Source organism: Platichthys flesus, chromosome 6 (assembly GCF_949316205.1).
Source record: "Platichthys flesus chromosome 6, fPlaFle2.1, whole genome shotgun sequence".
NCBI lineage: Eukaryota > Metazoa > Chordata > Actinopteri > Pleuronectiformes > Pleuronectidae > Platichthys > Platichthys flesus.
The window spans coordinates 11,635,407-11,650,137 of record NC_084950.1 but is presented as its reverse complement, the minus strand read 5'-3'; the positions used below and the strand labels follow the sequence as shown (position 1 = coordinate 11,650,137).

General features: G+C 41.8%; 2 protein-coding genes across 3 annotated transcripts; one reads left to right on the top strand and one right to left on the bottom strand.

Moving 5' to 3' along the window:
- Nucleotides 1–124: 124 nt before the first annotated feature.
- Nucleotides 125–8,594, bottom strand: ddx11 (DEAD/H (Asp-Glu-Ala-Asp/His) box helicase 11). 2 transcript variants are annotated; one of them, XM_062390023.1, is made up of 28 exons: nt 8,519–8,594; nt 7,963–8,105; nt 7,530–7,745; nt 6,244–6,330; nt 6,003–6,139; nt 5,838–5,895; nt 5,612–5,719; nt 5,245–5,332; nt 4,951–5,153; nt 4,694–4,768; nt 4,369–4,446; nt 4,099–4,145; nt 3,916–3,995; nt 3,766–3,807; nt 3,614–3,681; nt 3,485–3,523; nt 3,243–3,381; nt 2,637–2,762; nt 2,427–2,539; nt 2,274–2,346; nt 1,999–2,102; nt 1,765–1,914; nt 1,578–1,646; nt 1,360–1,460; nt 825–909; nt 640–715; nt 364–518; nt 125–276 (listed from the first exon to the last, which is right to left on the bottom strand). In XM_062390023.1, exons 2-28 carry the CDS (start codon nt 8,089–8,091, stop codon nt 244–246), a joined length of 2,679 nt encoding a protein of 892 aa, XP_062246007.1. In that variant the 5' UTR covers nt 8,092–8,105; nt 8,519–8,594; the 3' UTR covers nt 125–243. The 2 variants fall into 2 exon arrangements, with proteins under 2 accessions (XP_062246007.1, XP_062246008.1); XM_062390024.1 differs by having other exon boundaries at nt 2,637–2,759.
- Nucleotides 8,595–8,908: 314 nt separating this feature from the next.
- On the top strand, nt 8,909–14,185 carry fkbp4 (FKBP prolyl isomerase 4). Its single transcript, XM_062390108.1, has 11 exons — nt 8,909–9,326; nt 9,897–10,041; nt 10,134–10,276; nt 10,400–10,520; nt 11,316–11,472; nt 11,895–11,985; nt 12,106–12,189; nt 12,295–12,480; nt 12,608–12,751; nt 12,876–12,971; nt 13,080–14,185. Exons 1-11 carry the CDS (start codon nt 9,243–9,245, stop codon nt 13,179–13,181), a joined length of 1,353 nt encoding a protein of 450 aa, XP_062246092.1. The 5' UTR covers nt 8,909–9,242; the 3' UTR covers nt 13,182–14,185.
- The last annotated feature ends 546 nt before the right edge of the window (nt 14,186–14,731 follow it).

The following is a 14,731-nucleotide window of genomic DNA, read 5'->3' as shown; positions in this document are numbered from 1 at the left end:
ATTGTTGAACTCCATCTCTCGGCACACAGAGGTCTGATGGGCACTTTTATGTAAACATTAAAGAACTGTAGCAATCTTTTAACAATGAACTTTGTACTAAGACCATTTAAATATATATTTCTACTTTTATCAGAACATTTTCATATGTTGCACTGAATGTTTCTGAAGGTTCCTCCTCTTACGTCTTGATGTTGCGGCGTTAAGACAACAGGAAGATGCGAGCTGAGCCCTTCAGCAGCCACATTACACCTGCTTCTGCTTTTTTTCCTGGAAGAACTAAAACACATAATATTTTGTGTATATAAGAACATCACAACCAGGTGCTGTAGTGTCTCTGTACACTGGTTTGAGTCTGATTCTTACCTTTCGCAAGGCAGCAAAAGCAGGGCCAAAACTTTTGCATGTGCTTGTGCGATCTTTGATCCACGTGGGGAGTTTGGAGAGTGTAGCGGCTCTGGAGTAACGTCTGTCACACAGCACAATGGAGGAGTAGTCCCCACGATGACGGATAGCTCTTCCTTTGGTCAGAGGGAGTCATATACGAATGAATAACAATTATCTTACAAAGTAAGGAATAAATATGTATTCTTTCATTAAATGTCAATGATACTAATCTGTTGTTGGAATTTGCGTTACTACCTATAGACTGATTAACAGCCTTCATGCAGAGGTTTTCTATCAGTGCTTGGCCAGGGCTCCTCCCGCCGCTGTGAGGCTAAAAGTGAAAAAGCATAAAACAAAACTGTGATGACACTGACAAACTTCATCCCAGTACTCTTGTGTTCTTGTTAATTTTTGTAGCACAGTGAACGGTAGAGTCTCACCATGTGTTTGTCCAGATAACACATCTTTTCCTGCAGCTCTGGGGACTTGATATTGGGATACGGCATTCCCACCATCACCACACACCTAGTGTCACACAATTACACAATTAATATACTTTCTACTACAGCCCGCTAGCTGATACGGATTAAAAATGTAATTGGGGCTTAATATTTTACAGTTTAACCATAAACTTCATTAAAAATAACTATAAAAGAAAAAGCAAATACTAATGCAAACAAATATATAGAAGTTCAGTTTGAAAAAATTATCTTAAAATAAAATATATAAATGTAAACATCATTGAACATCTTTCTGCGTTGTTTATTCTGTAACACACAAGTTTGCATATCGGTGCATGTTGGCAAACAAATGCAGATACTGATATGTACAGATATCCAGATACAGATATGATACTGATACTATTATGTCTGGGACAGACTCATTTCAGCAAACTGATATATCAGTCAGGCTCTAAATCCTCTGGTGAGGGGCAGCTATTTGGCTCATGAACATGGTCCATTGAATTACACCCACCTGCCCAGATCATCAGAGAAATTGATGCCCTCACTCATCTTTCCTCCAACCACAGAGAATAGTAACGCTCCTGTGAGTCCGCCGCCGCCCACAGCGCACCTCTGACAAAATGAGAAGAGACAACCACTGTCTGTCAGAGGTAAACCCAATCTCTCCCAGTGACCTTATTGTCAATTTGAAGTGATGAGGTCTGACGTTTTAAGTAGTGCCGGTTTTACCTGGATACAGCGGGAGAAGTCGCTCAGCACCTGCTCTACCTGATTGGCCTTCTTTGGCTCCTGGAAGATCTGAGGAGACATTTGTGTGTTTTGAGACTGATGATAAGGGAACTCTGCCCTTGAGTTGACACATGATAAATAAGGCAACTTAGGGTAAAAAAGGGTAAATGATAAGTGATCAGCTCACCTTCTTCTTGATGGCGATACGAGTCAGAGCACCGCTGGCCTCCCAGTGAGAAACCATCCGCTTCGAGTACTCATAAGAAGGGAAGAAACACACGACTCCTCCCGGTACCACGTTACAAATGTTGGAGAGAATGCGCCCTGTCTCATCCATCTGCCAACATGCAGTCACAGATTTGCAGTAAAGCAATCAATTAAATAACAGCAAGGACTTAGAAGAATAGTAGGTGTCGGTTACCATCTTTGGAGAGTCTCTGTTTTGGAAAGTAAAATCCAGCTCCTGACCAGACGGACCGCTGCACAAGACGAGGGGAAGAATGTTCTCTGGAGGAATTACGTGACCTACAGACACGATAAACAAATAACCTTTTTGACTTCAAAATAACAAGACAAACAAAGGTAATTTGACATGTTAAAAATACATACATTCAGTCATTGATAAGCGCAAGATAAGAGAGAGTGCACCATAAAAACACAACAAAAGAAACTCTGCAAGTAAAATGGGACACTCACCACAGGAAAACTCCCTGATGCGATCCTCTCCGACTCCAGCAGAAAATAGTAGCTCCTGCTTGAAGTCTGAAACCTGCATATAACGACTTTCAGAATTACAAAATGTAAAAAGCAAAAGTTTGGTCATATTGTAGTGGATTTGAAGTGACCCACAGGCTGCATGGTGCCTCCCGCAATGATGACTGCCCTGCACTCCTTCAGCACCTGGGCAAAGTGGACCGCTGGGTTCAACAGCAGGAACTTGACACTGTTTTCTGACAAAGTACCTGAGATAAAAGTTGAAAAAAATGTATCTTCAGCTGTTTCATTTTCTTAATGCATTTTTATTGATTTGTGTGTTAAAACAGATAATAATAATAGTACCTTGTCTGTGCACCAGCACCCGGCCATCAGTGTTGCTGTTGGTGAGAGCCTTAAAGAAACCCTCCACCTGCATCATGGGAGATGCCGACAGCGCTCTATCAGCCTCTACTGTCTCCTGCTGGTCTGCTGAAGAAATGCACAGAAAAAAAACATCACGCCAGATGGTTCACAGTCAGTTTTGCTAAATGCCAGAGGGATACCTGGCTGGATGTGAGGCACTGGGATGGAAAATATACAATAATAACTGAAGCGCAAAGCACCCTTATTTCATCTGATGTCAAAAAATCTTCTTTCACAACAAGCTAGATATCCAGACTGACAACAACATTTACTGTAGAGTTCACTTGTGTCTATTGTGTGCAACTGTAATATGCTGTTATGGAAAGTGTCATCTATCGTATCATGTAGTTTATAATATAAATCAATTAGATTTTACTCCGTCACTGAAATTAAGCTGTTCCCTTTATACTTTAATGATCCCATTTTTGTACCATAGCAACACGTTTACAATTACATTACATTACATTACATAACTGTCTGTGAACTACATAGCAACATGTTTACAATGAGGACGTTCCTAGGTGGCACTAACTCGAGAGCTCTGACCTGGTGCAGTGCTCTGGTTGGTTTGCAGTGTTTGAAGGTAGCGGTTTAAGCCCTCTGTGCGTCGGTTCTCTTTGTTGGTTGAGCCTTGGGTTTGCAGGCTAACACCTGAACCTGCGTACTTCTCCACAAAACCACCCAGCTGCAGAGGGGAGGCAAATGTTGTGTAAACTTAATTTGACAGTAGCTCACTCTCAGAACTGTACACTATCTATAAGAGGTATGAATAAACCTGAAGTACTTACTTTTCTGCTGATCATGCTCTTATCAAAGTATTTCTGTAGCTACAAGGAGAATGACAGAATCAGAGATTGTAGTAATGAGCATGGCAATGACTCTGACCTTCAATAGCATCATAACTGTCTGTGAACTACCTTAAACAAGTTGATGTTGTCGATCTGAGCCTTGAAGAGAAAGTTGTTAATGGTGAACATCTCTGTTCCTAAAGGACAAATAAACATTATGGAAATTAATGATTGTCCGTGTATGAAAGTGAGTTTATGTCTGTGTACAATTACTAACTGACCTGTTTGTGTCGCCTGGCTTTGTGGATTCTGCCCCACCTTACCTGCACAGATAATATTTACACCAAGATCAGAAATGAAATTCACTGTCCATTAGTGTCTCCTCCTCCTCCTGTTAATGGTCATTATTATTATCCCAGAAACACACTCACCTCCCAACACCTGGACAAGCCCTTCAATCCCAAACATTATCTGTTTGATGTACATCAGGTTCTTTGCCTTTAGCCTGCTCCTGATGTTGCACACACAAACATAAACATGGCAGGAAAGTGAGATAATACTTACAATTTGTGAATCAGTATATTGTGTAATTCTATCTGTGTGTGTACACTCACTTATAGCGGTCGGCGTATTGGGTGATCTGGGAGTGAGCGCGGCTGAGCTGCAGAGGGTTCCGATTTTAATAAATCACAGGGATCATGAACATTTTCAGCGTGAACTTGTATTGATTGATTGTGTGTGTGTGTGTGTGTGTGTGTGTGTGTGTGTGTGTGTGTGTGTGTGTGTGTGTGTGTGTGTGTGTGTGTGTGTGTGTGTGTGTGTGTGTGTGTGTGTGTGTGTGTGTGTGTGTGTGTGTGTGTGTGTGTGAGAGAGGGTGTATTTACCTGCAATCCAGTCAGCTCTGCACTGTGAATACAGGAGAGTGTGTCACTAAGATTGTGAGCTTCGTCAATGATCACCACCTGTAATAGAAGAAAAAAAATTCAAATACATTTCTGATGTCAGTAAAATGTCAAATGGATTATGACTTTGGTTGTAATTGAAACCAATGGAAGTTTGGCAAAAAGATCAGGCCCCCAAACTGTGATGTGTTCATCTTACATTCAAAAATAGGATTTCTTATTATAACACCACTGAGGTATTTAAAACACAACTTGACAATGGCTGCAATTGCTAAACAAATCTATTACAGAATCCATGTAATTTTACCTGTCCCTTCAGCTGGATCCCTGCTGCCCTTCTTGTAGCTTCATGAAGAACCATCTGATAGGGCAGCACCACCAACTACACAGACATAGAAACATAGATCATACTGCAAGTCAAAGTGGGAAGAAATTCAAATCTGCTTGGAATTAAATAACTATAATAATTGGAACTACATTTAGATAAAAGTGATTTTCATCTGTTCAGCCCTTAAATATTTAGTAAGGCTAAAGATAAACATAGAACACAGAACTCCGGGTTACCTGTGCAGGTGGAATAGCGAGGCGCGCGGAGTAGTAAGGACATGAATGTATTTCCCTGCCAAGTTTCAGCAGCTGCTCAATGTCGTGGACAGTTCCTAGAACTTCATCCCTCATCTGCTGCAGTGCCGAAGCTTTGTTATAGGGACACACACTCTTTGCGGGGCCTCGCTTACGTTTCACACCCTCTTCATGCTGCTGCTTCTCTGCAAAATGACAAACAAGCGTTACAGATCTCTTAATCCAAACAAGAACTTACCTGGAGATGTTTTGTATTATGAAGCTGGGGACTCTCACCGTGTTTGTTTTTCTGCATCTCCATGCAGCGGTCATTAATACGCTGGATACTGCCAAGGCGACGCACCTCCTCATTGATGCACAGATTCTGGAAAATGGAACATGTTGTACAGATCTACAGTATTCACACCCCAACCATTCTGTGTATCCTGTTTCAACAAAGAGGGGGAATGGTGTGGAAATGGCTGAATTCATTAATGAGATTGACATTTCCACAAGAGCCTCACACAAACATTTCTAAAAAAATGTTTTGTCTTATCTACAAACATGTTTACCTGAGATTCATTAAGGGTGTTTCAATTATTTATTACTGGTCTGTGTGTGTGCGTGTGTGTGTGTCTGTGTGTGTGTGCGTGTTCGTGCATACCTGTCGTGAGCCCAGTGTGACCAGACGGATGTCCTTGCTGAAGGGGCTCTTTTGAACCTCATGGACAAATTGGGCCAGCTGGGAGTGAGTGCGACTGCAATAGTAAATCTGTGAACACATACAAAACTATAACTATTAATACTGTATTTTATATCAGAGGGATCTTGTCCTTCTGTTATAAAACACCTTACAGCAACATTGTAAACTTTCTCAGTCCCACACACACCTTGCTGACGTGTTCTTCGATCAGTTCATCGTCGTCATTATCTTCAGGCCCAAGGAATCTGGATATATGTGAGCAAACACACCCTGCGGTCATTGTCTTTTCATTAAAAATTTTCACTGAGACATAACATTTGATACAGCTGGGACACATAATGGCCATCTTTACCGGCTTTTGCTCTTTGACTCATCATCACTCTCATATTCTGCAATTATCAGCTCCTCATCCTCTTGATCTCCTAGTGTCTCTGTGTGTTCCTCTTTACTGAGATGGAGCAACTTGAACGCCTCCTCATCCTCAGCACTCTAGAGATACATACACAGAAATGTATGTAGTTGCAAAGATTTGATTTACAGTGATTGTTATTTTGCATGGGTTCTTTAAAATGCCACTATGCAATATCACTTACCTTTCGTTTCATCGCATACTTGAGCTGAACGTTGTTTCTGATCAATTCTAATCGTTCTTCTCTCTTCTTTCTTTTTACTTCTTCCTCCTGACACAAACACATCCAATGATATTCAAAAGCTATGAGGAAAAAGGCAGAGATCCACAACAAAGTAACATCTGACGTACAAAACCAGTCAACTTTCAACACCTTCAAATATTTAGGAGTCCATATGGACAATAAACTGGACTGGTCAGCAAACGTGGATGCAATCTACAAAAAGGGTCAGAGCCGGCTCTACTTCCTGAGGAGGTTGAGGTCGTTCAACATCTGCAACAAACTCCTGCGCATGTTCTACCAGTCTGTTGTTGCCAGCGTCCTTTTCTATGCTGTTGTGTGCTGGGGAGGCAGCATAAAGAAGAGGGATGCGGGGCGACTGGATAGGCTGGTGAGGAAGGCGGGAGCTGTTGTTGGCTCTGAACTGGACTGCCTCACAACAGTGGCAGAGAGCAGGACCCTGAGTAGGTTGCAGACTATCTTGGACAATGAGCACCACCCACTTCATAGAACTCTCATATGACACAGGAGCTCATTCAGTGGCAGACTCCTGTCACTGTCATGCTCATCTGAAAGATTGAGGAGGTCCTTTGTCCCCAGGGCCATTCGGCTTCATAACGCCACACAGAGGGAGAGGGGGGGGGGGGGGGGGGAAGAGATCTTCCCCGCATGAGTCGACTGATGAGTCGACCACATTTGTGGCATCTATTGCACTTCTATCCGTCCTGGGAGAGGGATCCCTCACATGTGGCTCTCTCTGAGGTTTCTATGTATTTTTACCTTGTTAAAGGGTTTTTTAGTAGTTTTTCCTCACTCTTGCTGAGGGTTAAGGACAGAGGGTGTCACACCCTATTAAAAGCCCTGTTAAAGCCCCATGAGACAAATTGTAATTTGTGAATATGTGCTATACAAATACAATTTGGTTGATTGATTGAATGATTGATATTCCTATATATTTATATATTTTTTTTTCCCGCTGTTTTTATATATACACAGTTTATATTTTATTGTACTATCCACTCCAGCAGCACAAGAACCCTTTCACAAGAACACTTTCCTACTGGACACTGACACAATCACATCATTGCATTGCATTCCATTCCTGTATCTGTAAATATGTTTCTCCGGATATGATTTATGTAATTTATGTATGTATGTCAGTGATGTGTTAAGTATAAAAGCTACTGGATGATCTGAATTTCCCACGCGATTAATAAAGTATCCATCTATCTACCTATCTATCTAACTACCTTCAACTTTGTCACCAGATCACGTTCTGCCTTTTTCTGAACAAAATCGGTGATCCAGTCAGGCTCTGCTGAGGAGCTGGCCGTGGAAGATTGAACTGCAGATGTGGAAAGAGCTTCTTCTCCCTCCTGCAGCAGAGCAGCTGTCTGCAATCTCCTCCTCTCCTCGTGGTCCGTGAGCCAGCTCAGAGCTCCACAGATCAGACTCAGGGACTTACCCTATAACGTGTAAAGGATACACACAAATGTTTAGGTTTTACTGTAATCTTACAACCACTGCACTGATGTAAGATGACATACAATTTGCTGTTACAGCAGCAAAAAGGACATACAAAAGTAAATATAAATATAAATAGAATTGGTATAATATATGAAGTGGAAATAGAATATATACAGAGTGAGCAGAGTAATACACATGCACACATACTCTACCCACCGTTCCTGTGGGGCTCTCAAAGATGCCAACCTTCCCCTGGTCCAGGACGCTGTACAAGGCTTGCATGAACTGCTCCTGGATGTTATAGGGCTGGTAGGGGAATGGAAACTGGGCCCTGCTGTTCTCCATTCCTGTGACCCTCCCTGGAACATCGAGACACAGATGTCACATTAAATGTTTATTGTAAGATTATGGAACGAGGCCCCTGGCTGAGAAAACAACTGAGCAGCTCCCAGTGTGTTTAGACTGGTTTGCTCACAGATAGTGATGTTGTGTCTATATCTGGTACAGTTTGCCTCCTTTTACACCAGTCGCTCCAGTTACCACACAGTGAACCTCCATCTATCAGCGGGGCCTGTCACCTTGACTCCATGTTAGCTGCGTGTTGTCTAGCAGCCAGCATTTGTACTTGTAACTGTCTTGCAGCGACAACTCTATCGCTGTAAACTCTCTGAAATACAACAATTAGCAACGTCTCCATCGTCCCCGCGTCAGCTGAAGCCTTTTCAGCTACTGTCAATTATACTATTCAAACGCACAGTTGTCATGTACTTACCTGCACATATGCTAAATGAGAGTATTTTACTTCGTGTTGTTTTTATTCTTCAACTCGCGGCTCTTCAACATCCGCGCCAACAGCCAGCACTGGGCTGTGGGTCTGACCAATGGGAAGCGAGACTCAATAGGGAGTGCTTGATTTGATTACAATGTAGTGCTTGCGTGGACGGAGCTGTGCAAAAATATTCAATATTTCCCCCTAATAAAGCAAAATTATGAGATTGTTACAGACTGAGTTCACTAAATCATTTATAAACAATCAATCAGCTCAGGGTAGCTGCAAAATAATCCAGGAACTGTGCGCTTTTCTTTGATATGCACCGCATTTGCGGGAGATGCAGGTGTTAATATGTAGTGACGCGTACGAGGGTTCATACGCCCAGGTTCGTCGTAGCGGTCTGGAAAGTTCTCCGTCCTTCTTCGAGCGGTTCTTAAACATCAGACGTGCGCTACAACGTGGACTTGCCTCCTCCGACAGCTACGCTCCTACCCCTACACAAGCGGTGACTGGTGCACAGCGAGAGCACTGCTTAGCACAGTATCCGGAGTCTCTCGGACCGAGTGTGTTCTTATTTTAGCCCCGTTGAGAAAGTAGCTCATTTAGGGTGAGCAGGGAGCCTCGATCAGCGTCAGGAGGTTGTGGAGAAGTACTCAGCGTTAGCCGCCGTTGCTTTGAATCGTGCCGCAGCTCAGACCAGGGTCGGAAAAGCTGCCTCTTGAAAATGACTGCAGAAGAGCAAAGTGAACACTCCATCCCCATGGAGGGAGAGGACATCACGCCGAAGAAAGACGGCGGCGTGTTAAAGGTAAATTACACTGTAGCGCTGCTCCGTGTTCACCCAGCTAGCTAAGAGCGAAGCTGGCTGCTCGTTCTTAACCCAAACGGCTAGGCTAACGTTAGCTGTTGTTAGCTAGGCTAGCACTGCCACTGACTCCAGTGTTGACAACCGCGCAGTTAATCTCGTTCTCGGGAGTCTGTCTCATAGTTTACGAATCACCATGTTAGCAACTACGTGGAGAATAAGTCGTTTGTATTTGTTGTCAGCGCTGGACCCAATGAGCAAGCTAGTATTGTTCATGCTTGATATCCGCACACACACACACACACGTATTGATCTTGCTGTCATTGTGAGGACAGTCAGACATGATGCATTCCACACCCTGACTCATAGAATAATGACTTATGATAATAACATAATCCTATATTGCCCAAAGACACACGCACACACACACACACACACACACACACACACACTTAAAGGTGTTTGAATGGGACGGCCCCTGCTCACTTATGATACCAAATTGCAGGCGGTGGCTCATCTTTGGCAGAAATGACTTCCTTTTAATGAAATGTTCTTTCTGTCTTTTTTTTGCAGCTGGTTAAAAAAGAAGGCACGGGCACAGAGTTGCCCATGACAGGGGACAAAGTGTTTGTGCATTATGTCGGCACCCTTCTGGACGGTACTCCTTTTGACTCGAGCAGAGACCGAGGAGAGAAGTTTTCCTTCGAGTTAGGCAAAGGTTAGTTTCATAATGTGCAGAGACATTGGACAATCTCCTGCCATGTTTGTTGCAGCCAGCAAGTGTTGGTAATTGGTCTTCCCTGTGTTAAGGTCAAGTAATTAAGGCGTGGGACATCGGTGTAGCCACTATGAAAATCGGGGAGCTGAGCCAGCTCATCTGTAAGCCAGAGTACGCTTACGGCTCTGCAGGCAGCCCACCCAAGATACCCCCCAATGCCACTCTTGTTTTTGAGGTAAGTGTCAGTGATTCCAGGTTAACACACTTAAACAGTATTGCTGCGCTCGTGGTTTAAATACAAAATGCTTTACATTGATCCTCAATCGGTATGCAAAGACATTAATTTACATGACTTCAGGTGGAACTGTTTGAATTCCGAGGCGAGGACATAACTGCAGATGAAGATGGAGGAATCATCCGTCGCATTATCACTAAAGGCCAGGGATATTCCAAACCTAACGAAGGAGCTGCTGTAGAAGGTAACGCAACAAGACTGAGCTCTTGTCAAACATTTCAGAAATTCACATGCTAATAAGGGGATGCAATTATTCTTTCAAGGTCCCTTGAAGCATAGAACTATTGCAAGACGAGTATAAAAATGTAATATGGATAAATGTATTCGATTTTTAATGTTATTTAATGCTTTTAGCAACCACATACAACATTTAAAGTTTGGGCAATTTAAGCATGTCTATTTAGGCCTAATACATATGCCCAACGTTTTCTTTACATTTTGGTAAAGCATGCCTCAGGGGCTGCATCTCAAGATTAGCTATTGTGTCAATTCTGCATCGGCAAAAACCATTTCACCTCTAAATATCTCACAAATCAGAAATTTGTCCAAAGTTTCAACAAAAGTTACACATGTTTAGTTCACCAAATATGCTTGAAAAAAATGATTCTTTGAGTTTCAATAGGGTCCTGACAGCGTTGATGCCCAGGCCCTAAATATACTTGGAGAAGTACATGTCCAGATTTTTAAATTTACCTATATTTGATTCTCAATTATACATCAACAATCTCTTTTGACTTATATTCCGTACACTTTAAAGTTGTACGTACATTTAATTTTTATCCTTGGTGGATGCAAGAGCCTGCAGTGCGCTTTAGTTTATATTAATCGTGAAGAGGCTCCAATTTGGGTGTACAAAGACAACTTGACTATGATGGTTTGGGACAATTCAATTGCTTCTTCTCAACAGTTGACAATCACCTCATGTTAACAAGTTTGTGATGTAGCTCAAGCTAATTCCTGTGTTTCCCCTCCCTTTCAGTAACTTTGGAGGGCAGCTTTGAGGGGCGCGTGTTTGACGAGAGAGAACTGAAATTTGAGATCGGTGATGGAGAGAGTCTTGGTTTTCCAGCCGGAGTGGAGAAAGCCCTCATGGCTATGGAGCAAGGAGAGGAGGCCCTCTTCCACATTAAGCCTAAGTATGTACACATGTACCAAGAAGGAAAACGTACAGGTTTATTGTAATGATTTCTGGCAATAGTTATTTTATTTTAATTTTTTTATTGTTAAAAGTATTTTTCTACTTCTAAGCCTGATCTGTTTTTCAAATATGACTTTCATGAACCATACCTGTAACCCCAAAGCAAAGTGATGTGCCTCTGCCTTGAACCCATTGGAACTAAAATGTGTTGAATTAGTGAGGGAAAAAAACAATCTGATTGTTAAGGGTAATGGTTGACATTAATAAAATTTGGCTTGCACAATTGGCTACAAGAATTCTAAAATGGTAATGTGACAAACTAAATTGACCTCTGCTATTTTGGTAAAGGGCAAACTGTATATTACTGTACGACTGCATTAGCAATTGAAGTTATTAATTTTAAGTGTCTTTTGTTTTTAGGTATGGCTTCGGGAATGCAGGAAATAAAAAGTATAATATTCCTGATGGAGCAACGCTGCAATACAAGATTAAGCTGACAGCTTTTGAGAAGGTAAACACATCTTAGTGCTGTGTTGGAAACACAATTTGACTTTATTAGGCCAATCACGTTTCTGCTGTGGGCAGCAAGGTTATCCTCCTCTTGTAAGTGACTTATATTTTGTGTCTTCAGGCCAAAGAATCTTGGGAGATGAACACGGTAGAGAAGCTGGAGCAGAGCGCCATTGTCAAAGAGAAGGGAACACAGTATTTCAAGGTACAGTACACAGGGGAATTTGTGTTTTTAAAAAGCACGTCGCAATACAAAAAATCAGAGTTACACTTTGTTTGTTTTCTAAAACTATAATTTATTTTTCCTTAGGATGGAAAATACAAGCAGGCATCAGTTCAGTATAAAAGGATTGTGTCCTGGCTGGAAAATGAATCTGGTTTGTCAGAGGAGGACGGGAAGCAAGCGAAAGCGTTGCAGCTGGCTGCACATTTGAACTTGGCCATGTGCTTCCTTAAACTGCAGGAGCCAAGCCAAGCCTTAGAAAGTTGTGACAAGGTATCAATATAAGTTTGATAGGCTGATAAAAAGCTTACAGCGTCTTTTATGGTTAGACTGTTTCAGTGCTGATTTACATGGTTTGTTAATGAAAACATTGTAATGATGCTTTGTTTATGATTTATAGGCTCTGGAAATCGATTCGTCTAATGAGAAGGCTTTGTTCCGAAGAGGAGAGGCACTGTTTGGTATGAAGGAGTTTGACATGGCAAGAGATAACTTCCAGCGAGTTGTTCAGCTTTATCCTGCGAACAAGGCTGGAAAGAGTCAGGTATACAGCCATGTGTCTTAAAAGTTCATTCTCACAACTTTCAACCAAAAGATTAATTGTGAAAAATCCTCATAACCATAAAGGATGTTTTTTGTCTAACCTATTCTTCATTATATCCTGCCAGTTGATTCTTTGTCAGAAGCGTATCAAGGAGCAGCATGAGAAGGACAAACGCGTCTACGCCAACATGTTCACGAAATTTGCAGAGAGGGATTCAAAGGTGATGGCATGTCTTTTTCGACAACAGCCACAAGATGGCAGCCTTATAGTTTATCCATGAGACTGACTGGTGTGTTTTTATTTTTTTCCTCTCTCTCCTCCTGAACAGAAAGAATCAGTAAAGGTGCAGAGCGAGAGCAAAGAAAACGGTGGCGATGAGATGGAGGTGGAGAATGGCGACGAGGAAGTTGCAATTGAAGAAAAGGCATAGATGAAGAGGTCACTGAGTAATGGTTTATCTGTACTTCAGACTTTTGTAAGCTGTTTTTGTTTAAGGGTTGTGTGGGTGGGTGAGTGAGTGTGACTAAAAGGTCTGTATGAGAATGAGCATGTCACACAAGAGCACTGACTTTGGGCACTTCGCTGGCTTTCTTTGTGTTCTGGCTTTTTGCTTTTGCAGCTAGCTGAGTGAGGTTGGTGGGTGGGGGAGTGGGGGCTTCTCCTGATGATGGGACTGGGATATGGATGTAGTGATTAATTTGAGTTCCACAACCTTACCCCATCCCAAACTCTTTCCGTCCAGTGTTTTGGGTAGATGGAAAAGTGCATCCCATCTTTTATGTGCTGAAATACAAACCCTCACCCTTCAAGGGCTACACCATTCACCCTGCACCATCTTTCGTCATTTCCCTTCCTCTAATTTTTTCCTATCCATTCAATCCTTCTCATGGGCCTATTGATCAATTCCTGTACTTGCAACGGCTATGTGCATAGATATGATGTGTCTGAATGTTGGTGCCTGTCTCCCAAAGTAGAAATGTAGCAGCGCTGTGGATAATCGGAGTTAAGAGAGCTTTTCCTGAAATAGTTGTCCAGAGTTTGACCTCCCCATACATCCCAAGGGTACAGGACTGTTCACAATTGCTTTGACTTACTTTTTTTCCTCCTCCTCTCAGTATTGTGCTTGTGATTTCTGTATTGTTCCCAAAATGATGAATACAACCAATACTTAACTGGAATATGTGCATTTTAAAGCAGCTACAGTAGAAAGGGCCTTTAAAAATTAGCTTCTCCTGGACGAGCTAGAGTATTAAACAGTTGAGTCTTAGTCTTAATTTACTGTTAAAAAAAGGACATGTAAGAATGGCTCATCAGATTCAGCCCTGTTGTCTCATTTAAAAACAGTTGGCTGTGGGTTGAGTTTTATCTGTATTCGTTGGAAGGGTCTTGTTTGTTCTGCCCTCACAGAAGGATAAAATAAACCATAGAAACATCTGAAGTGTGTGACGTTATTGACTCGGTTCCTCACCAAACTCTGCTTGTTGATCTACTGCATTTCTTTCTTTTATAAACCAAAAGCTTTTCACTGATAGTGATGGGATAAAACTTAAATAACCTAGAGAACCTGTCAAATGTGAAGGTTCAATAGAATCCACCAACATCCGCATTTCATGTGATACTTCATGAAATGATAAATGTTCATATCTTACTGGACGGATTTGTGGTTATTAAATGTAATTAGGTTACACTTCAGATAATGATTTAACGTCATAGTGAAGATGCTCTTCACATCGGTATAGATTTCCAATAGGTTAAAATGTTATGATCTGTGATTTGAACTTTGTGAAATTTTTACAATTACATTTTAAAAAGATACTTACGGAGTTTATTTTTTTTGTTTTCTATGAGTTGAGAGTTCTTTTGTTTCATTGAAAAAGTAGGTAGTCAAACAAACCAATGAGCCGACTGATGTTTCATAAGTTTGCATCTGCACAAGAACAAATCCATATTTCATAGAGACTGCACGAGTAAGCAGCTATA